The sequence below is a fragment of the Leptinotarsa decemlineata genome, unplaced genomic scaffold (assembly GCF_025532065.1).
Source record: "Leptinotarsa decemlineata unplaced genomic scaffold, Ldec_3_MD MMD2_P_RNA_scaffold_9, whole genome shotgun sequence".
In the NCBI taxonomy this organism is placed as follows: domain Eukaryota; kingdom Metazoa; phylum Arthropoda; class Insecta; order Coleoptera; family Chrysomelidae; genus Leptinotarsa; species Leptinotarsa decemlineata.
In genome coordinates, this window is record NW_027412536.1 from 9,897,630 (window position 1) to 9,921,963 (window position 24,334).

Below are 24,334 nucleotides of genomic sequence, written 5' to 3' on the forward strand. Positions count from 1 at the left end.
TTTTCTAACTTATACATTGAAGGTCCTTCAGACTAGGTAAAAATGATTCGACGTTTTCAAACCATTCTTTGGAATGCAACAAGAAGTTTCCGAATCTAAACGATACGGAAATTTTGCACTATGCAAGCAAAGGGTGGAAACTCAATTATTTGGAATCTTTGGAAATTCATAAGCATTAGCATTGCGGATGTAATCTGCTAAATGATCGAATCGATCTAGTTTACTTGCCAGTTTTCAAATTAGCGTATCCACATTGTCACAGGTAAACAAACTTCAGGTACTCAATTAAATTAAGGACATATATTATTACCTACAGTAGATTCATAAGTGCTAATATTATGATTTATTTTCAGTTTACTGTAATTATTTGAAAATGTCCTTATAGGACGAAACAGCAGTAACATTAGTTAAAAATAAAAGTGGTTAAAATATAGAAAGTTTTATTTTCCATTTTTCACACTTACTTAATCACCTTATCAGATGATATTTTGAATAATATCACAAGACGAAGCATACACTTTTTACATAACATCACAACTTTATGAAATTGGTAGAGACATGTATGCTCCTGTCACAATGACAGTACGTACACACATTCTTAATTTCATCTCACGCAGAGGCTTTCATCTGAATTGAAAAAGAAATGCTTTCGAGAGTGCTCAGAAGTAAAACGCCAACAAATTTTTCCTAACTAACTAATCTCTTCTGAAATATCCCCTCTTCAACTCAAAATTTAATTATTGCGATGCTTCTTCAGCGATACTTCAAACATGCTTTCCTTCGGATAGACCCTTGTGAGTGGAATTTAATGAAATATTCAAGAAGTTCTTTCCATATAAACGCAGTTAACCAAATGAAAGAGTTCCCAAAACAGTGAAATTCGAGGTGTACTGAGTTGAACTCCAAAACGATGGTCAGTAACAGATCGCCGCGTACAGGTCTTGGTGAAATCAAATGTGCCAAATCACTTGAACATCTCCCCTGGAAGTATATATAGAAGAGTGACAAATCTTCAACCTTTCTTCGATGTTCTAGATTCTAGACAATCAAGGTTGCAAGAGATTATCGTGTCTCCAATCAGGCGGATGGCTCTTTTCTGGAGAGAATCCAGCAACTTTAGGGTATGCTTAGGGGTGGAGCTCCATACATGAGGAGAATACTCCAAAGAAGGTACGATCTGAGTTTAATAAAGCATCAAAAGTTGCTCAGTTTTCTGGTTCGGCACAGTGTTCCAAGCTTTTAAGAAGCAGCCTTTGCAATTCCACCGACATGATTGTGCCGAAACATATTGGTGTCCATTTAACGCGGAATTTTATATCTCGACTTTATTATATCCGGTTCGGAGACATTTATCTTTTTGGAGAAAACCGATGCCTGGGTTTTCGTGGCATTGAATTGAACCTGGTTACTTTCGAAAATTTGAGCCATTCGATATTGTGGACATTGAAGTCAGCGAAAATGGAAATTGCGGCACTGTTATGATTTTATTTGTAGAAAGTCAATGGTGTTTGCAAATGAAGAGAATAGTGCCATTGTATTGTGTATCGCTTGGTGGTCGATAAACTCAGCTTATGATTCTGCTTTGGGGTTTCAGTATTTCCTCTCGTTGATAGGAAAGATAATTTCCGATAAAAAGAAATATTCCACACTAACGTCTGAACTGGGGGTGGAAATCATAGCCACGATTTAGAAAATTGATGGGGTTTATTGAAGCACTGACTTTGGTTTATGTGAGTGCTAGAATATGAGGACTATTTGTTTGCAGATGTTGGTGATCTGAGTTTATATTTAAGTTGATTTCTCTGATGTTGCAGGAATCGATTTTGAAGTTGCTAGTGGGTATCTTGGCAACTGCAGTTACCATGCTCATGCTATTTCCCAGTGGACTGATGTTAGAAGGACACTGGTGACTATCAGAAATAGTGGTTTTTGAATAATTTTTGCAGAATGATGCCTTCTCGCTGCCTAAGCCATTGCAATGAAATGTCACCGGGGATTGCCAGGTGGGACCAGCATCTACTTCACCCAAACTATCTCCTACGATTCGTCTACTTAATCGATTTTGGAACTGTTACTTCCAAGAAGTTTTTTGTATATCACACATTGAAAGATTTCTTATTTTTCACTTTATTGATGGAATCGATGTACAAACCTATTTGACTAACTGTTTAAAGGGTTATGAGAAATCTAATTTGATCAGTATCGCACATAAGCTTTGTGAGGAAAATTAATAAAATGTCAGTAAAAACTGACTGATACACGAAAATATTGACTAAAAGGCCAAACAATATTGTGGATAATGTCAAGAAAGAGTTCATTTGAAATAATTTTATAGATAACAGTTTTGCAATGGTTTTAGACAAATCATTATTATTCACCTGTCTAGCAGTGGTGAGTCCTGGAGGCACAAAAGTATATCCTAAAGATCTGGCATCTAACCCATCGTGAGTTGTCACGTATCCTAACCTGGATCGAGCTCCGTGTTCAGCTACCACTTCGTGGTCGTCTCTGGAGCACTTGCAGTTCTTGCATGTTTTTCTGTAATTAAAATTTAACAAAAATGAGTAATGATATAGGGATAATTTTTAATTTCACAGTAACTCGAATCAACCTGAAAACATATGTTTGAGTTAATTTCGATCACGTGACTGAAATGTCACAGTTTTTTCAAAAACATTCCCCTTTCAAAAATCTAATTTGCAGGGGACTGTGTACTTTTCCGTGAAAAACCACATATAGTCAGAGGGCAAATCATCTATAGGAACAATTCGTTTAGGCCAGCCAACTCCCGACACTGAAGATATGCCCACTGACTATATTCGAATTCTTTTCTTTCCTTATATGGAGAATTGAGCAAATTTCGGATATGCGGTTGGTTACCTTGTTTACAGGCAGATGGGGCGATGACTAACATGTTGTTTGTTGTCAGTTTCGGCCCAGTTCGAGGAATGATACTCTGAAGCAATTCGATTTTCAATTATCGGAAATCATCGACTTTATGTTGATGATATACACTACCTTACACTGACGAGAGACCAAACAGCTCGAAACCGGTCTGCAAGTTTGTTCCAATAACTGAAAATCTATTGCGGCAGTTGTATCGTCAACAGCATCTACAGGAATTCGACACCTGTCGAATATAATCCAACGCCGTTCGTGGTATAAGCCAGAGGAGTAGTTGTTTTCTGATAGGTGTCAGTCCATCAACCTACAGTGAAGGGAGTTTAAACTGGCCTGAACGAATTGAAAAAACAAAATAATAATAATAATAATCGTCTTTATTATTTCCACATTGAAAATAATACAATAAATATTAGAAATCAAGATTCGTATATGAAAATACAGTTTTACAGATTAAATTGGGTACCCCATATTCAAACATAGTGTACCCATATTAGGATATCATATGTCCCTAATATGGGGTAGTGCACTTTTTTTAATTCTGCATATTTTCATCTGTTTAAAAAAAATCTTCTTATTAAATGATTGATAGTATATCCAACGAAACATGAAATATAGAAATAATACTTAAAACTACCACCGATTTTTTATGATAGTGTTTTGAAAAAAACCACTCCATTAAAGGAGATTTTCCTCTAATATCTTGGAATGCATTGATGGTTTCAATTCAAAACAATTGAATGAAACGCACACAAGATACACTAATGTTACTTAAAATTACTTGACGTTCAAAGTGTCTAATGAAGCAATAGTTGATAATTGTGGTATCGAGGACATATCTCACATTTAAGACCAGAACCTCAAAGGTTCTGAAAAAAAATTGAGTTTTAAAATTAAGTTTGGCTTAACACAGCTCTTTTGTAAATCGTTTATATTTTGAGGCTGCTTTGGTTCTTGTTGATTATTCACAGGCATTCAACACCTTCAGTTACTCTATTTTATTTGCTATTTCACACTTCATCGGATTTCCTCAACCTGCTATTAATTTGATATAAAATTATATTAAGGATTGTTTGCAGTCTATAGGCAAATCGTAGTGTAAGGGCAAATCAAGTTGTGGATTCCATGAACTCGAAGTGCCTCGGGGATCGATACTGAGGCCATTATTACTCTACATATACACAAATGACCTTGTTTCAGTTCTAAAACATTGCAACTCACATATGATTGCGGATGAAACAGAACTGCGTATATCCTTTCACCCCAATGTTATTGATCCTATACATAGGATACTAACAGGACGTAGTAAGGCCACTAGGAACTAGTAGTTATATAATACTAACCGGTGTAGTTAAGTAATACTAACAGGTAATGGTTAGGCCACTAGAATATGAAAACACTAACTTAGTAGTAAAATTTAGGCATAATGATCTCCTAAGGACGCTAACTTCGACGCGCGTCGAGAGACCATAATTTTTATTCTGGTGTTGGGAAAGTGTTTTCAATACATTCATTTTACGCTAGAGGTTCCAGTATGAATTATCAAATGATAGTATACCTAGTCTAAATCCAACATCTGGCTTATGATCTGTGGAACGAATCTGCCTAGTAAACAATTTACTGCCTAGTAAAAAATTCTACTAGTTGTATGATAGAATGTCTAGTGAACTTTGCTTAAATTCCACTTGACAAAGAGGATGAGAATTTGAGGCTCATAGAACATATCTTAAAATGTGTACAAAGAAGTTACACACGAGTTTGAAAACAATTTATCGTTATCGTCATTTACTATCAAAACGTTCAAAAATAAAGTTGATAGATACACTAGTGCTGAGTCATTTTACATATTGTAATGGTGTTTACAGATCATGTCTGAATAAAAAAGATATGAGTAGAATTGAAAGAGTTGAAAAATTAAGTCTTAAATATATACGAGTATATGGTATGAGAAAATACGATAGAATTTCACACAAATTTTGAAAAACTAAATAGTAAATCATTAAAAACATAATTGTTCTGAATTCTACTACTTTTTCACAAAATTCTGGTACGTGGTACTTGCATCTTAAATGAGTTTTTGCAGTACAACGTATACAGCTTATTTAATAACATCCCATACATGTTTCGCTAACACAGTAGCTTTGTCAAGTAATTCAAATCACTCAAGTTATTCAAATCACTTGATGAAGCCACTGGAGGCCACTGGAAGCCACGGGAGGTGAAGTTTATGAAATTACTATGGATCTTCAGTTAACATAATTATACTCTCTTTCTTTTCTTCCCTTCCTTTCAGTTTTTTTTTTCAATATTTTTTCCTCTTCAACTTCCTCTTCAACTGAGGTAAGAACTGAGATCAACAGTAACCGGTACGTGTTGTTTCTAATCTCGCTTGCAGTTTATATATTTATCAGTTTACCTATTCTATTTATAAAACTATAACAAAACTAGTATTACCAATGAATACTTATCCACACATGAATTTCGTACTCTCAACATTATTCAGCAGTATTCAATTTGTTCGTTAGGATATCGCCAACCATATGACTGATTATACTAATTCATTTGTTAACCGTATATTCAAACCCACAAACTAGATAATTCATCTTTTCAACATTGAAAAATGACTTGGATCGAGTTAAAGTCAGAGAATAATTTTCTCTGTCTGGCAAAGTTTGAAAGGGAACTGTAAAGACAGTTTTATTTTCAGATTCGCTATACTCTTCCCGCAAACTGTGAAGAACTCGCTCTCATCATTGTCAACTAAACTTTATATATATACGTTTCGAAGATACTATAAGAATTCATTGAAATAGCAAGGGATACAATCCAAAAATGGGAAATCTATAAATGGAATTTGAACAAACTGCATTCTTGTTTTATATGCCGTGTCACTGTTTCGGAAAGAAGAGGCTATGAATGTCAAGAAGAAGGAAAATATTGAGCCCGTATTTTTTATTACCTAATATTTTACAGTACCTACATAGTCGGCTGAATGCGATTCTTGAATACGGTTGAGTTAGACAGAAAAACTGATGTAATTTATGATTGAATATCCAACCACACGGTGGTCAGTAAACAAAATTTTTGTTAAAAGATATATACACAGTGTTGTTGTTACAGTTTTTCATGAATATTTCGTAGTTTATACACTGACAATTGTTCCAAAACGAGCAATTTTCCTAATCAACAGAAAGTTCCTTTTTTCCCTCATTCGAAAAATATCATAGTAGTTTTTTATCGACCGATACGCAGTAACTTATCGGGGTAAACTAAAAAGTTTGCCCTTCTATACTTGTATAAAGTTCTCCATTATAATTTTTATATTTTTTCAGATTGTGGAAGGTAACAATTACCCAAAAAAAAAGGTCGATAAAAAACTGATTTTTTCCTCCACAAAAAATGACTTTCGTTGAATAAATCATAGTAGTCTAATCAACAAGTTCAAAAACATGAAAACTCGTTAAAGAGGAGGAAATTACCGATAAAAAGTCCCGACTCCCGAAACTCTATCCCTATTATATATAATTTTAATTTGACGTTGAAAATAGGGTTCCGCGCGGCTGTTACGGCATGCGCGCACTGCCGCTAAAGAGAGTTTATTAACATAGGATATGACTTTTTTACGTAATTTGTTTTTTAAATTGTTTTAAACAAATAGAAAAATTAAATATTTTTAATTTTTTTTATGTTGTCTAGAGATAATCATGATTTAAAAATTTAATTTTAATATTTAGTTGTTTAAAATCGATTTTTTTTATATTTCAATTGTTTAAATAATCAGTTGAGAAATAATTTACACTTTCAAATAGTTTGGCAAAAAATAATTATTTATTACAATATAATTTTTGTATGGCACTTTTTGATAAATAACTGTTTTTATAATTTTTTTCTGCTTCAGAAAAAAAATATAAAGTTGGTTGATATTTGTTTATAAAAAATTGTTAAGCTAATAAAAAATTAAATGATAAATAGAAAAAAATTTTTGCCAAACTATTTAAAAGTGTAAATTATGATTTTCAAAAGCAAAATTGTTTCTTAAATAATTATCTAAACAATCAAAATATAAAAATATCGATTTTAAACAATTAAAAATTAAAATTAGAAAAAAAAAATTCAATCATAATTATCTCTTGACAACAAAATGGCAAAATTTTTTTTTAAAATATTGAATTTCTCTATTTGTTCAAAACAACTTAATAAACAAATTTAGTAAAAAATTCATGTCCTATGTTAATAACTGCTATTGTTTGATGTCAAAACAGACATAGCTAAATATCAATTGAAAAAAAATTGTTATCGACAATTTTTAGATATTTCATTTTTCAATAGTTATAAAAAATCATAATTAACAAATTATTAAATTTTTATGAACTTTTATCGCAGGATCGTATGGAGTATGGAGTATATATATATATATATATATATATATATATATATATATATATATATATATATATATATATATATATATATATATATATATATCAAAAGGGCTCCACGAAGTTTAAAATTTATAGGCCAATTATTTTTACCTTTTATCCCATCATTTGTGCCAACGGAGATTGGGAAGAAAGTTGTTAGTTAACAAATCAATAACTTTTTGAAAAATTGTGATGAAATTTTTTTTTCTACGGGACTCGATTCATTCAAATGTTAAGAAGATACTAGCTTTTTTTCAAATTTTTAAAATAACATTTTATGTTATAAAAAATTATTTCTTTTGATAAACTCTCTTTAGCGGCAGCGCGCGCATGCCGTAACAGCCGCGCGGAACCCTATTTTCAAAGTCAAATTAATATTATATATAATGTAGATAGAGTTTCGGGAGTCGGGATTTTTTATCGTCCTCCTCTTTAACGAGCTTTTTTCAAAATTGCTTAAACATTAATATTTTTTGAGTTATTATCGAAAAACTAAATACTATTTTTTTTATGTTATTTTGTTAATAACAATTGCAATTTTGTACCTGCACCAAAATCCTTCAAAATCATTTTTCTAGAGGTGATTCCGAATCGAATGAGCTATCGCTCATATTTTTAGGACCTTTATCTCTATTTTTCATGTTTTTGAACTTGTTGATTAGACTATAGATATAAACACATTTATAATAAGGAACTGAGTTTCAATTTTATACTAATATGTGCATATATTTTTTAAGAACACAACTGTATTCTACTAAATGGAATGATGAGACAAGTGTGCTGTCATCAGCAAAACAATATATTGGATTCCTCGGGTTTTCCAATAAGTCGTTGATATACAAGAAACAGAGAGTTGGAGACAATATGGATTCCTGGGGAACACCAGAGTTGATAGTAAAAGTATTCAAGAGATATCCACCCACTTGCAGGAAACGTTATTTCAAGAAAATGGAGAGCCATACACAATGATCCGACAAGCTATAGCATCGAAGTTTGGTCAGCAAACCCCCATACCACACACGGTCAAACGCCCTAGAAATATCAAGCGCAACAGCTCTTGACTTTCCATGTTTCTCGATTGCGTTATTGCAAATATGGGTGACATACGATACAAGGTCGCCTGTTAATCTTCGTTTCCGAATGTCATATTGATGATCGCTCAAGATGTTAAAACCTTCCAAGTATCTAAGGATATGGTGGTTTACGGCTTTCTCCATTATTTTTTATATCACTAATAGCAAAGCAAATGATCTAAAGTTATTTGGAAGATTTTTCTTGCATTTTTTGGGAATAGGCTGAACGCGAGCCATCTTCCAACCAAATGGAACACCCCTCCCCCCCTTTGTAAGACAGGTTGAAAAGTCTACAAAATACTGGTGCGAGTTCATTTGCGCACTTTTGAGTATGATGACGGGCACTTTACCGGGACCAGATGCCTCATTGATATTAAGCTGAAAATTCACCTGACTAGACGTTGTTGAAAAGTAATTTCCGGCATTGTGGATTCTAGTGTGGGAATAGAGGATAGTGGCTTTCCCAGAAAATCGACTGTGAAGTGGGACACAAATTGTTCAGCTAGTAGATTTTTCTATGGCTGTTGTTGCAATTGAACCATCCGCTTGTGTTAGTGCTGGAATTATGGATTTTGTGAAGTTATGATTGACATCTTTAGCTACCGACCAGAAGAATCTAGCCTCGTTGTGATTGGCAAGCAGTTTATCCCTAATTATCTGATTGCGATTGCTTTCATTTATTCCAAGTTTCTTAATAACATGCTGAAACTTAAGGTTATTTTTGTGTCCATTTGAAAAACAATTAGAACAGCACATGGTGCTAAAGTTCTATTTTTGTTTATCACATTTTGAGAAACGTAAAACGAATTTTCTACGCTATACCACATAATATTTATTTTTGACAGTGGTTTTAGCGCGATATTTGGATTGAGTCACTTTAGAGAAAAAAGTGGTACGCCTTTTAGTTTTCTTTTGAGTAAAAATCCGAGCAAATCACGTATCTTGATTTCGTTTTTTATTTGATGTTCGGTTTTATCCTGAACGCAGACAAAAATAAATTGAATCAGATGCCACCTTCATTCTGAAGTAATGGAATGTGGAGTTATTAAATTATTCCTCTGTATATGCCAGCGCATCAAATTTATAGGGTCAAAGTGTGACAAAGAAGATACCCGCTCCGATATGAAGTATCTATAAAGTTGACAACGTCTTGTTTTCGAGGTGAAATATAGTGCCAATTAGATGTAATGAGGTCCGGAGTTTATGGATCATGAAATCCTAGGAACATTTTCGAATAGCTGGCTGCCGGGTGTTACATTTCACGCGACGATGAAACGAAAAAATATATTTCGATTTAGTATAATATGGGCTGCATTTTTCACTAATGATAGCAATCATAGCATTTTTTTGTATGCCTTGTGTTCACAGACGATACTCATAAACCTGATAAAATTTGATAATTAAACGATAAGATTTGTTGTATATTCGATTAAATAATTTATTCAGTAAAAGTATTTTATAGTCAGCAAGTTCGTAATTAATATTATATGTTCAAATTATCCCTATCTACGTCCGTAGCAAAAATTTGTTACTAGTTTCAGGTTAATTGAGATTACTTTTTTTGCGTGCTTTTTGAAACTTAATAAAATATTCTTAGTAGACGAGTGGGATTGGTATGATCCGGAATAAAAAATTATCGACGCTTCACATTACCATGTGGACCGCTCCGCTTGTTATTTCATAAGTTATGTGTTTATATATGAAACTATTACTTTGAACAATCAACTTAGTGCCAATATAATCATTTGCAAGGATTATGTCGTTCTTGGGGGCCTCCGAATCTTCAGTCTGAAGATTTGATAAGTCTGAAAGAATTGTTTTCATTATAATAATAATAATAATCGTCTTTATTGTTTCCCAGCTGTAGTTACATACAAATATTTAGATAAATTACAGAGCTATTTGGTGATATAACAAAAGGCGAAGTTCAACTCAGTTAGCACAAGTGCTACTGGGTCTATTGAAGTGATTGCAAATACGCAACAAGACTCTTTTTCAGCCTATAGTGACAACTAGTCAGCCATTCTCATGGAATTTAACAACGATTGAAAGAAAAATAAAACGTTCGGGAATAAACTGAAACGTTCTTGACGTTGCATGTTCGGTATTTACTTTCGGGTTGAAGCAATTTGACATAATGGCTAATCTCAAAAACCTGAGGTACAAAGAGCCTTAAATATTTAGTCCAATTTTCTTTCATCGCATGACACATTCAGTGTCATTCTCAGATACCTTGGAGGATATTTAATCAAGTCGAAAATTATATTCAGTCTGTAGGAATATTCATTCATCACTTGTTGTTGTACCTGAGCATAAGTTATCTGATAAAGGGTTTGCCCATATTTACTTATTCACTTTATTTGAAGGGCTTTTTCTTTGAAACCCTTCGCTGGAACCCTCAGAAGTTAAAAAAATTGTAACTGATTTGCCTCATAGTAATGCCGAAGATGTGTTATTTGGGTGAGTATACAAGATGTTTTCTCAGTAGTCGAATAATTTCGCATAAGACATGACTGGGCTGAGTCTTGTCCCTTTGTTGTACTGTTTTTGTTGAAGTAATTTTTTGATTATTTTTTCAGACGTTTCCTCTATAAAAATCTTTTACTTTTCTTTATAACCCACTTGTTGATCTGATAATAATATTAACGCGTTTGATTCAGGATGGAGTTGATGATGGAGTTGATGATTTTCGTCTGGTACAGTTCTCAGCTTATTATCTTATATTTCACACAACCGATGTGCAGGCCGTTTTTAAAGCGGATCCCACAATTGTTGTCTCGGAATCTATAAGACATATAGGTCTCTTAAACTGAACAAAAGTTTCTTATCTTGTGGCACTGGAAAAATCCCTTGTCAGATCGAGAATAACAATGATTGTTTTTGAAATATTCACCAAAAATTAGGCTTGTCAAATTTGGTTTTTTGGCTCTACTGCTGCTCTACATCCATTTTTGTAGCCACTGTAATACGGGTCCATATTCACCATCATTTCTCTTTATATAGATGTTATGGAAATTAGAAAAATTCTTAAAGAAATTAAAAATTCAAATTCAGCTGGTTGGGATGACATAAACATAAAAGTATTTACCAAGTTGTCCAACTCCGCTATCACCGCCTTGGTGGAAGCCATAGACACAAGGTTCATAACGGGTGTATTTCCGGCATGTTTAAAAACAGCGACACTAACAATCCTGCCAACTTTAGGCCTATTTTGTATGCTACCTGCCCTTACTAAAATCATAGAAAAACTTGTTAAACAAAGAAGTATGATGTTTGTGAATAAGCATGATATTATTAGTAGCAGTCAGTTTGGGTTTCAGTTTGAAAAACAAGGAAGATGCTATGTTTCATCTACTGGAAAACGTGTATCTCAATTTAAATAATCGTGAAATAGCAGCGGCAGTTATTTGCGATTTTTCGAAAGCTTTCGATTGCGTGGATCATGAAATTCTGCTGCAAAAACTAGAAGTGTATGGCTTTAGAGATATATCTTTGAAATGGTTCAGATCATACCTGTCAGAACGTACTCAGAAAGTCAAACTCCCGGACAACATATCCCATCTCCAGACAATTACTTGTGGTGTTTCACAAGGATCGGTTCTAGGCCCCATTCTCTTCTTGTTATATATTAACGACCTAGCCCGCATTAATATAACCGCAGAAATAACCCAATTCGCTGATGACACAATATTATTTTGACATTGCAAGAATGAAAAGGAACTGCATGATTTGATCAGCATGGATATTATAAAGATAAAAGACTGGTGTGGTGCTAATCCCTTGTCAATTAATATCTCAAAAACTAGGATCATCACCCTCAAGTGCTCCACACTAGATATCTACCTGGGTACTCAATAGAAAACAAAATGTCAGCAAAATTTCTGGGATTACAAATTGATAAAAATTTTGATTTTGAAGGTCACACAAATAACCTATGTAAAAAAAATTCATCAGGATGCTTTTTTGCAGACTATCAGCAAATGAATTGGGCACTAATATGGCAAAAATATGTACTTTGTCCTCATCGATTCCCATCTGAGATATGGTATCTGTTTTTGGGGAATGTGTTGCCAATACATGTTTGATAGGGTGTTTGTACTACAAAAACGAGGAGTGAGAAATATGTGTAGAGTTGGATTCAGAGATTCCTGTCGACCTTTATTCAGAAAGCATAAAATCTTGACCTTGCCTTCCATACTTACCTATATTGGAAATGTTTTGTCTGATGATGAAAAATACAGGACGGAAATTTTCATTTCACCATGACGAAATATCAGAAATAAGCTCAATATAGGTTTACCGATTCAAATATCATCAAAAATAGAAAGGTCTTTAATATATGTATAATGGAATTTTTTTTAACCATTTGCCAATTGAGATTGAAGGCATAACATGTACCACTAAATTTAGAAAGTCTGTAAAAAAGCTTCTGATTTCAAAGGCCTTTTATTCTTTAGACGAATTCTATTCAAACAGAAATTTAAATTATATAAACAATTAATTTTAATTATTGTGTTTCAGTACCTAAGGGTATAAACTATGTGACTTTTTTAACTTTTTGTTTGATGTTTACATTTAGCCCTGAACTGTTAAAAGGGGAGCCCAAGCGGGGATTTCGGGATTTACTAAAGCGCGGCAGATTAATATACATGGGGATACCTTGTACCCGGTTAAGTACCTCCACCAAATATGAGCCCCATATATAAGGCCGCCCGTGAAGGATAAAGGATCAGATTAGAGAAAAAAATTTATCATCAGAAATTCTCGAGCGCGTCAGATTAAGGTAGGGTGAGTTAATTATATGCTACAAAGTGTATATTACAGTAATATGACAATTTGAGAGTGGCGTAAAGAAAGGGAAGGGCAACAAAGTTGTAAAAAAATAACGTCATTTCGACATTCTCGAGCGTAGCAATTTTTATTTTATTTTGAAGGAAATAATTTAAGGATAACGAAAAATATATAATCTGACGATTTCCGCAAGTCGAAATAACGAAAATTGGTCAATAAATTTCAATGCGTGCAGCTGTGTGATACCTATATTTCCCTCTTCGCGTTTCTATTCCTCTTTCACTTTTTCTCTATCTATTACTCTCTCATTCCGTCCCCACTCTGAATTCTGTAGCCACGACGCCATCACAGCTGATCACAGAGACTCGTTCGTGATGAAGATGATGATTAATTTTTTGTCAGATGAGGCGAATCCCTCTAGATCTAGATAATCGTCAGATTATGAGACATCACGTCTAGAACACAAAGATGAACCATATATATCCTAATCTGACGCGCTTGAGTATTTTAAAATGACAATTTTTCTTTGCACATTATAATAATGTGCGCGTCAGATCGAAATCGTCAGATAATTGAATGAGAGCTTTTTTGTTGCACTCAACACCCCCTTAGAAAATCTGACGCGCTCGATTAATTTTTTTTCTTTTCACTTTAAACCCTTACATACAACCACCCACATCATGCAAACGATAAGATTAACATACGAACATTATTAAAAATACGTAGGACATTGATGCTATCAATATCTGACGTTAAAAATACACTGATGCTGCGCTCGAGTATGTCCATGCAACAGTATTTTTTTACATATTTAAAAATCTATAGCCGCTTCCCCCACCGATGAAAAGGTATATATTATATAAAATTTTTTTCTTCTTATCATCTAAGCTTTGCAACCTAATATGTCTCAATGACGCTTGAGTAAATCCCCATTTGCATCGTGGGCTCCCCTACTATGTATAGTTGAAAATGTTTATGAAGTTGATACTTACTGTTATTTTCTATGCTTTCACTTTTATATTGTTATGCTTCATAGTTTTTATATTCTCATACTTACAGTTATGTGTGGCATGAGAATATTCATTATTATTATTATTTATTTCAATAGCATATATATCATTACATTGTGACTACTTTTGCACCCAAAAATGCTGAAATCGCCAAATGTTCAAATATTACTTTTAATTTGTATAACTTATATTCTTTGAAATAATAACACTTTGACAATGATATTTTATCTTCGAGAATATCTTTCAAGTTGTGTATTTTATATTTCTTAGAATAGTAACACTTTGTCAATGAGATTTCATCTTCGACAATAAAGTACATTTTGATTTGATTTATTATTTTTACGTTATTCCTATTTTACTTATTGTTTAACCCATTCAGTAATTCATTTCCATTTCAGGTCGCAATAACGTGTTTTCTTTACAAATCAGGGTTCTTAGTGGTCACGTGGCCATAGCCTTCACTTCACTTCAAAGGCAAAAGTAAGTTTATGACCACAGTCGGGGACATATTGCATCGAAAATCTATTTTAATGAATTAATATAAGTACTTCAAAATATATAATAAAATCTAATGCATAAATTGTATAATATCAAAACACCTTTATAATACAAAAAACCTGAATATCATCAATGCGGTGAATTCGTTGAATACCAAAAATCAATTATGTTATCCCAGATAATTTGCACTTGTCCATTCTAATGAAAGTGTCAACAACTTCATTTCTGAACAAAAGGGTTCAGGAACACTCTATACTCATTTCACCTTTGTATCAATTATATATAATGCAATCAAAAAAATCAACCCTTTTCCCCTCTGTTCTCACATTATGTAGGTACCTACTAAAAATAACTAAACGAATATCTCTTCTACGTGTATGCAACCATAAAAACAAGTCTGTTTATCTGATGGCGGCACTCCTGGCGCTTGGTAAAGCAATCATTAGGTGGAGTGAAGTGAAGTGACTGAAGTTTCAAACGCCTTTTGGGGTTACCCAAACGTTTCTCAAATTGAGTCCAAACTTACGGCTGCCACTTCAAATAAACAGAAATACACTACAACGCATTCCATTTAAAATGAGGTATCCTAAATGAGTCATTTGATATTGAGATTGTAAACAATCGTGAAAATAAAACACTTAATGAAGTAACACTTTTTGGTGAGAGTCATTGAACAGTTTACAAAATTAAAACACGTGTGTCGCTACAGTAAAGCGTGTTCATACAAATATCAACACATAACATATTGCTTGAATACATTATGGATTTTCATCAAGTATCCGTCAATTCCATCACATATAAAACACTTATTTGGGTTTCTATTTCATGTCGATGCTTGACATGACTTGATTATTCTGTAAACTGAAATATCCTTTACCGTTTAGGTTTGCTTCCAGAGAGAATGGTCATATGATATGGTTACCCGAAATTTCTGCTCAAACTTTCAGTTTTTGTCGATATTCGGTGTGAATTTGATGTGCAATATTGGAATTTCAATCATTCTATAATCAGAAATTTTGACGATTTACTTGCCCATTCAGAAAAAAGGTGCATTCATTCGAAAAACATGTGCTGCACAGCAGCAGTCATTCAAATCATGAACGAAGTGTAGAATGTGTGTTGATGAAGAATTGTGGAAACCAAATTATCCAAAGAAACAACTCATTCAGGCCACTCTTCCCTTACCCACACAATAGGTTTATGGACTGACACCTACCAGAAAAAAACTACTCCTTTGGCTAATACCACGGAGGTATAAGTGTCAATGCAGGATTCTTCACAGAAGTATGCTGTTGGCGGTACAACTGACGGATTCATTTTAAAATTATCGGAACACTCTTGCAGACCGGTTTCGGGCTATTTGGCCACTCCTCAAGGGTCTCTTCAATCTTAGGAACAGGAAAATGTCACAGGAGGGCAAATCTGGTGTATACGGTGGCTCAGGTATGATTACAGGTTGTTTTTGGCCAAAAAATTAGGAACAACCAATGATGAGTGACCAGGTGCATTATAGTGATATCCAAAAGTCATGAATTGTTTTTCCACAATATCGGGCGTTTTTTCGTATTGCTAGTCGCAAGCGGCGCATAACTTCAAGATAATAAATACCTACTCTTTAGTGACCGTACGACAATGTGACAAGAACTCCTGATGCACTACGCCACGGTATTCGAAGAAAACAGTGAGCAAAACCTTGGCATTTGATCGAACTTGGTCTTGGCTCCCCTGGGCTTTGGGACCATTGGACTTTGGTTTCGATATCATAACCTTATACCCATGATTCGTCACCAGGTTATAACCTTTAGGCAAATGTGAATCGCCGTTGACGCCATTCCGGAATTCCTGAGCTATGCTCATGCCACGATGTTTTTGGTCAAATTTCCGAAATTTTAGAACGAACTCCGCTGCCACGCTTCATGCCCAAAACTTCAGAAAAATTGCATGGCATGAGCCAACCGATATGCCGACATCCTCATCAACTTCTCTAATAGTGATTCGACGATTCTCCATAACAATTTTCTTTACTATCTCAACAGTTGCATCTGTTGTTGATGTGCTGGGGTGTCCAGGGCGAGTATCGTCAGTCACACTTTCTCAACCTTCTGTGAAAAGCTTGTACCACTCGTAAACATTTCTCTGAGTACAATCATCGTATGCCACTGTCAACATTTCAAGTGTTTTTTGAGCATTTAATTCCATTTCTCTTTCACAAAATTTGATGCAAATTCTTCGATCCATTTTTTTCGATAGCAGAATATCGCCGAACTCACAGAACACTTCAAACTTTAATGCCTCTCACCAACAAACTAAACATACTAAACAGCTGGAACTGTTCGGTTCGAGTGTACCAACATAAAAAAATAAAATCGCGAATCGAAGGTAAGTAGCCCGTGAAATTTGAACATTCACCTCATTTTCATAAAATACCTCTTATTGAGAATGGCATACCCCAGGGTAGTGTGTTAGGTCCATTGCTTTTTATTATTTATCTAAATAATATTAATCACATATCTGGATCACACTGTATAAATCTTTTTGCAGATGATACATTGGTTTATTGTATACATGAAAATTTGGATCAGGCAGTTGTTGAAATGAATAGGTCTTTAAATATCATTGAAACATATTTATTTATTAATAAACTGAAACTAAATGTCAGTAAAACAAAAAGTATGATTTTGACATCATCTTATAAGTATGATCAAATTGTTTGGGCAAATGCTGTTATAAAAATTAATAATGTTAGCATTGAAATTGTGGCTGAAATGAAATATTTGGGTTTTATAATTGATAAAAATTCAAAACTGAATAGTCATGCTGATTTTATTTGTACAAAAATATCTAAAAAACTTTTTTTTCTCTTTCGTATATGTAAAAAAGTGTCTATGTATGCTAGGTTGACTCTTTTTAAAAGCCTAATACAACCTCATTTTGATTATTGTACAACATTACTTTTTCTACTTGGTAAAAATAAAATAGCGCAATTGCAAAAGCTTCAAAATCGGAGCATGCGATTAATATTGGGATGCAGCCGTTACTCAGCAATTAAATCGATATTACAGTGTCTAAACTGGTTTTCAGTTGAAGAACGTATATTATATATGACTTTGATCTTTATATTTGAGCTGCATAAAGGATTGCTACCCAATTACTTTCAAAAATTCTTAGTGAGAAATAATGAAGTTCATAAATACAATACAAGAAGAAATAACAATTTTTACATTAATAAAACTAACACTAAATTTGGAATGAATAGTATATTTCATAAAGGCTTAAACGAATTTAATAATCTACCACAATTTGTAAAATAATCTAATTCAATAAACCGATTTGTCATCATTAAAGAAATATATTAGTGACAGCTCATTATGATATTGGTAATTTTTTATTTTTTAATGTGAAATAACCTAACAATCTATAGATATGTATGTATATTTGGTTTTCCTTGAAAGGTACTTTGAAATGTTATTATATTTACATAGTTGATGTCGTGAGATATTTATGAATTTGTAATTTTTCTTTTTTTGTATATTAGGCTTGCCTACTAATAAATAAATAAAAAAAATAAAATAAATACCCTGATATAACATACACTATCTGATGAAGATAACTAGTTTTTCATTATCCAACTTCATATTGAAATGTATGTTATATAAAAAAAAAACGAACGATAGTTATATGAATTTTCGAGATATAACTTTCGTCCTCGAAGAAAACGCACATATCACTGATGATGTCTGTCGTAATAACAGACGAAACGTTTGGCTCTTCAGGTTCCATTCGACAACGGCCTACTAACCCGGATTTTGTTCTCTTTAATCGTGACTCCGGTGGTGAAAGCCTATGAGCGCCCGTACACGAGCCACATTTTGCGGTCTGATCGACCACACAATTGCAGTCGCGTTCCAGCGAACTCAAGCCGCCCATAAGAAATACTGTACTAGACTTACACGGGCGTTCACAAAAGTCAACACGGACGTCTGCAGTCAACTTGCTGCTGATCTCCGCCGACATGTCATCGCGGCATCCACCGTACACTAACCACAAACTTGCAGTCGTACCCAACCGCGTACACAGTCGTGTACTTTTTCTCATATTGGTCGAACAGCATTCAATTTTTGATTTCAAAATTCTAATTAATTCCTCAAAAGAACTAATGGACATTCTGAAGTAATTAAAATTTTTTTTTCGTCTTGCCGGAGTTTACCGGTTATTGCTTGAATGTTATTTCATTGTAATTTCAGTTTTTTGCTTAATACACTTGTTTTTTCAGCTAATCTTTTTAATTTCTTTACAGATTCTTTCAGGGATTTCAAATCAATTTATTTCATATTAGACAATGGAGGTCCGAACTAATGAAATGCACCACAAAACATTGTCAACCACCTCCAAACAAAATATAAATATTTCCTTTCTGTTGTCGCGTAACCAGAAGTGGATGTACCCAAAACGATCGTACCTTCCTACGTCTTCTCCTTCTTCTCTAAATAAGAAGTAGTAGTGCTTCTTCTTCAAAATCCATATTGAAACTGGCACTAAACTCTGACACCACAAAATATAGATGTCACTTGCCTCAACTGCACGGGCGGTTTATATGACCGCAAGTCGACCACAAGAATGTGGTTAGGTCAACCTCGAAATGCAGTCAACGTGGCCACAATGTTGTGGTTGCCTCAACTGCAAATATGTGGTCCGTGTACGGCCGGACTCTGTTCTTATATTGATAGGTACTCTTTTACGTATTTTTTTCGACCTGCACATCTTGTCCCGTTCAAAAGTCAAGATGGGGGGGCTATTTACGTTCCATCGTATGTCATTTCAACAGCAGAACATGGAAAGTGTTTTTAAGAAAGCATTCTTTTAATAAATAAGTTCAAACATGTATGTAACTGTAAAATCACTAGTGTGTTTTCAATATTGATACCCAATTGGGCCAGGATGGGTCTGATAAAAACAATTACCTACAATCTTCAGAGTGTCCTATTATTACATATCGCACCTACCCAGTTTGGTTTCAAACGTTTTAGAATGGATATTTTTATGATATTAGAAGTATTATATTCAGGAATACGTAGTACATTGAATATATCCAGATTCCATGTAAAAAAAAATGTGTTTTCTAAAAATGTTCAATGATATACATACAGATTGTTTTGACATTTATGTCAAACATATTTAGAGATGCTAGATACTATGCGAAGGTTATCTAAAATGATTTCAGTTTGTACTGTATCTGCACTGTATGCATATACTCGTATGCACTCCTATACAGTGAGTCAATTTGAAAACGTACCACCCTCTATATTTCGGCCTCTATAGAAAATCTAAAAATATGCAAAAACATTTCCAAGATAAACATTTTGTAAAATAGTTTTCAATTAAATTACATCAACCCTCTAGCGGAGGATACAATCCCTAGAATCTTAAATAGAAAGGGGGGTTGGGTGATATCTCATTCTGAAGGCCATTAAGCTACATTTTCAAACAAACATCTAATTAACCTTTCTTGTTGGGGATCGAAACACTGTGATATTATTTAAATGAATTAAAATAGAAAAACCAAAGTCGTATCACATAACAGTAAACATTTAGAGTGGGTATTTTCATTTCTGAAGTCCAATTGACAAGTTAGTTGAAGAGTTATCAAAAAATCGCTAATTTGGTCGTTGTACCTATTTTCCACATATCGTAGAAAAAAGTGTCCAGGTGAAGCATGTTTGAGTTTTTTGTTGGATTTTTTTTTCATTTATAATTCCCGATAACATTTTTGTTTTTACGTTCTTGCAAAAAAAATTGCGAGTTAGAGGTTGTGCGTTTATATAATTACAAGCGAGCTGCCCCGGCTCCGCACGGATGCAATGCTGATACTAAATATAAATTCACCTACCGGAAATTTAAGGGCATGGAGAAAGAGTGATAACAAGTTGAAATATTCAAAATCCTTTCTTATTGCACATCTACAGCATAAAACGAACCTACATAGAAACTTTCAGCCTTTGAAAATCTGGCGGTACGGATGAAAAGGTAATTTTCATATGTAAACGCGCCCCTTTTATCCCCACGGGGGGCAACCAGTTGGAAGAAATTATTGTCGAGTTCTGGATGGAGCAGCGCAAATAAAAGTTTTAAGCAGCTTTACTGTAGAACATTTTTTCGAATTGTGGCACGCCAAGTACAAATAAATGTCTCATGGAACAGTAAGGAAAGCATTAAAGTAGAATACATTTCAGCCGTATGAAATAAGGAAGGTATCCAAAGACTACGAACGTTTGAGCTGGTATTCTTGGAAACTATGACATAGACCATTATTGGACCTTTATTCATTGAAGAAAATCTACCTAGTGAGCTCAACTTGAATCTGATTGAAGAAATAATAGTCTCCTTGATAACAACTAATTTTTTGAATCAAATTCTGCGGCTGTTCAACATGATTTTGTAATCTTATGGATCTTACTTTCTTCCAGTTAGACATTGGCTAAATGATAGATTTCCTGGCAGATGAGTTGTTTGAAGGGAAGCAATATGTTTTATCATAAAATACTTGATAATTGAATATCTTTGCGGTTTTGCTTTATTTCTCCAAAAGCACTTAATAGAAAAGTCAACTCCTTTTTCCATTTGAGTTATTATTGGCTGTGTCCGCTCCTGCTGGAGGTTTGATGTAATTTAATTGAAAACTAACCTATAAAATGAGCTTAATGTATTTTGCATGTTTAGATCCTCTGTGGGGCCGAAACAGAGAGAATGGTACGTTTTTAAATTGACACCATGTATATTCGTTCGATTAGATAATCGAAAGAGACTAGGAAATGAATAGTAATTGAACTAACATTTATTGTCAAGTAGTTCAACAAACCAAATTATCACTGAAATAAACGATGTGTTCGTAGAAGCAAAGATTATTGAAGATATTTAATTTTTCCTTTTAACGTACAATTATCATTGAAAGTGTGAATGCATAGGTACGTATGTTTCTCTTAATATTGCACCTTGGAGTGGATAATCGAGGTTGGACTATTTTTTTAATGTACTTCAATAATATATTCATTTCATGAAATTCAATTTACCATTTGTATTCTTATCTCTTAATTACTTAATTCCGACGCAATCATAAACTATTCAGAAACTATATACGCCTTCATTGGATCATTACGTCAGATAGATATTTTTGAACAACATCGTTACTATACCATAATGGACAATATTGAATTCTATTGTAGATGCTTCAAAGGCGAAGGACAAATTTTCGTAGTGAAAGTTTTGTATTAGATTGAATTATTGGAAGCAATTCCCCAAACACTCCATCCAAATCAGTCTTCACACATTAATACGGTTGACCATTATACTAGTAATCCAACCAGGGCAACAATGCCCATAAGAACTCCCTAGCGGATATATTCCCTTTCGAAAGGTCCAAATAAGGCCTCAGCACAAACGTAACTCTCACACCAAATGAAAATGATAAAAATCGCGATGTACGTCGCACTTTTTTCGAAGCTATATGTGATATAATGTGTTTATATCTACAAATGGAAAACGCATTATAAGCCAATAAAGACGACGCATAAGGCCATTATACCTTATTAGCTGCAGCCGTGCATTTCTCCAGGAAAATAACCACTTTGCAGTTTATATATAGCTGAACCAACGCCCAGGTCTTCGATTTTAGGCGAGAATCGATTGACACTTGATTTTACTGATGGCTAAGTGCTCGGACTCTCCTATTTCATTAATATAAAGGCGACAGATATTTCCCATTAAAACAGATTTTCCAATATTATGATTGATCTAGAGCTGCACCTGCAACTGTTTGCCCACGATTGAAAATAACTCGACCTAATTATGAAATATCGATTCGAAAGATTTGTACTCTCCGATAATTTTGATTTTTTTAGAACTTTCTATCCATATATCTTATGTAATCATTATAAATGAATTTATCAGAATAAAACACGATTGTTTGTTTGTATGACAAAGTTTTCAGAAGGTTCCAGATTTCGAATTTATGAGAAAAATAAATCGAATATTAAAAACGTCAGGACCAAAGTATTCAGATATGTTGGTTAAAAATAAATTGGTATAAAAATGAATGAAGAGTACGAAATTCAAAAAAGAACTAATATAGCAGTAATATATTCTACAAAAATTTGTATTGATATTATTACGTCTTTCTTTTTCATATCAAAAACTAAAATTGGAAAAATATAAATCCAATATTATTTCCAATAATATTTGAAAAAACACAAAATTTCTCGGCTTACTCAAAAGTGAATTATTTAACTTCTGTTTTGGGATCGGCATTTATGAATTATCTGAAACCATTGAAAAACTACAAAACAAAGTCATAGAATGTACGTTTAAATTATCATTCACTGAATCAAGTGCCAATTTATACTACCCAAAAAATATTTTGGACAAAGGAGCTCTATAAATTGAATGTATGTAACTTCATACAGTTAGTAAAGTTGAAAACAAAATATTCCAATATTAAATTCAATACTCAAGAAAACATTCGTGATTATAGAACAAGATTCTGTAAAAATGTTTACGCCATGAAATCACATTTGAATTTTGGGGAAAAGTCTATAATACTTAATAATATTATTATCCGTTTGCCAAATGGAATCAAACGAATGATAAAACTGTCTAAATTGAAATATGAAGTCAACAATTTCTTTTGAAACAATAGTCAGATATCAAAAAAAAAATGTTACCGATTTGGGGGTCTTTCTTTCTCGTATTGCTTGTTCCGTAGGTATTTGTTCATAATATCATAAAAACAAAATAAGTTCAAGTCTTTTACGAAATGCATTATGATTTAAAATGCACATAAACCTTTGCCATTTCCGCTATTATACATCAAAACATTCATTTTTTTTTTCATATATATTTTCTATAGAATTTATCGAATAATATTTTATTTTTGATTAGGACCTTCTGAATTATTTTTTAGTTTGTAGTAAATTTTTCAATAGAACTGTTTAACATATTTTTTCACTTATTATCAACTACACACGGTGTCTGCCTACTGAAAATATTCATTTCTCTTTTCCAATAGCCTAACATTGGAAATAATTGAATAAAAGTAACATTTTGAAAGAAAAAAATGAAAATAAACATTATCATTTTAAAAACAAAATTCTTCTAGTACCATTTTGTTATTCTATATGAAGCAGATGCCAAAAAATCATTTATATTCATTGAGACGGATTTCCACCGAACACACAAAACTACAACAAAACAGCAACTGTCGATTTCGACAAAACAAAAACTTAAGTTGTCAAAATGAGAAACATTTTGAAAACTTTGTGTCGTGATCAACTGTTTCTGTCAACAACGAAATGTCCCATACATCGGCAGGCGGAAATATCAAAAGGTTTCGGTGGTTTGTCTGTGTTTTGTAAACATAGTTCACTATGTGGAAAAGGTCGGCGACAACAACAAGCAACTATTGAGTTCACTATTTCGTTTGGGTGAGCGCCTTAAGCGCCTCAACAATGATTTCATCCAGTATCTTGGTTTTTTCGCTTTCGCTCAAAATTTTCGATTATAAAAAACCACAGGCCATTATATAAAAATATCATCAAGAGAAGGCATAATGGAAACTGTTCGTGTACCTAGTGGAAACGACAGAAAACAT

The 24,334-nt window shown here is 33.4% G+C and overlaps 1 protein-coding gene across 5 annotated transcripts in view; it reads right to left on the reverse strand.

Moving 5' to 3' along the window:
• The window catches only part of Lmpt (four and a half LIM domains protein limpet), a 357,474-nt gene that overhangs the window by 148,463 nt on the left and 184,677 nt on the right, over positions 1-24,334 (reverse strand). For all 5 annotated transcript variants that reach the window (XM_074170573.1, XM_074170576.1, XM_074170575.1 and 2 more), the window contains one exon: positions 2,379-2,538. In XM_074170573.1, coding sequence (XP_074026674.1) covers positions 2,379-2,538 — 160 coding nt within the window. The remainder of the gene's footprint in view (positions 1-2,378; positions 2,539-24,334) is intronic.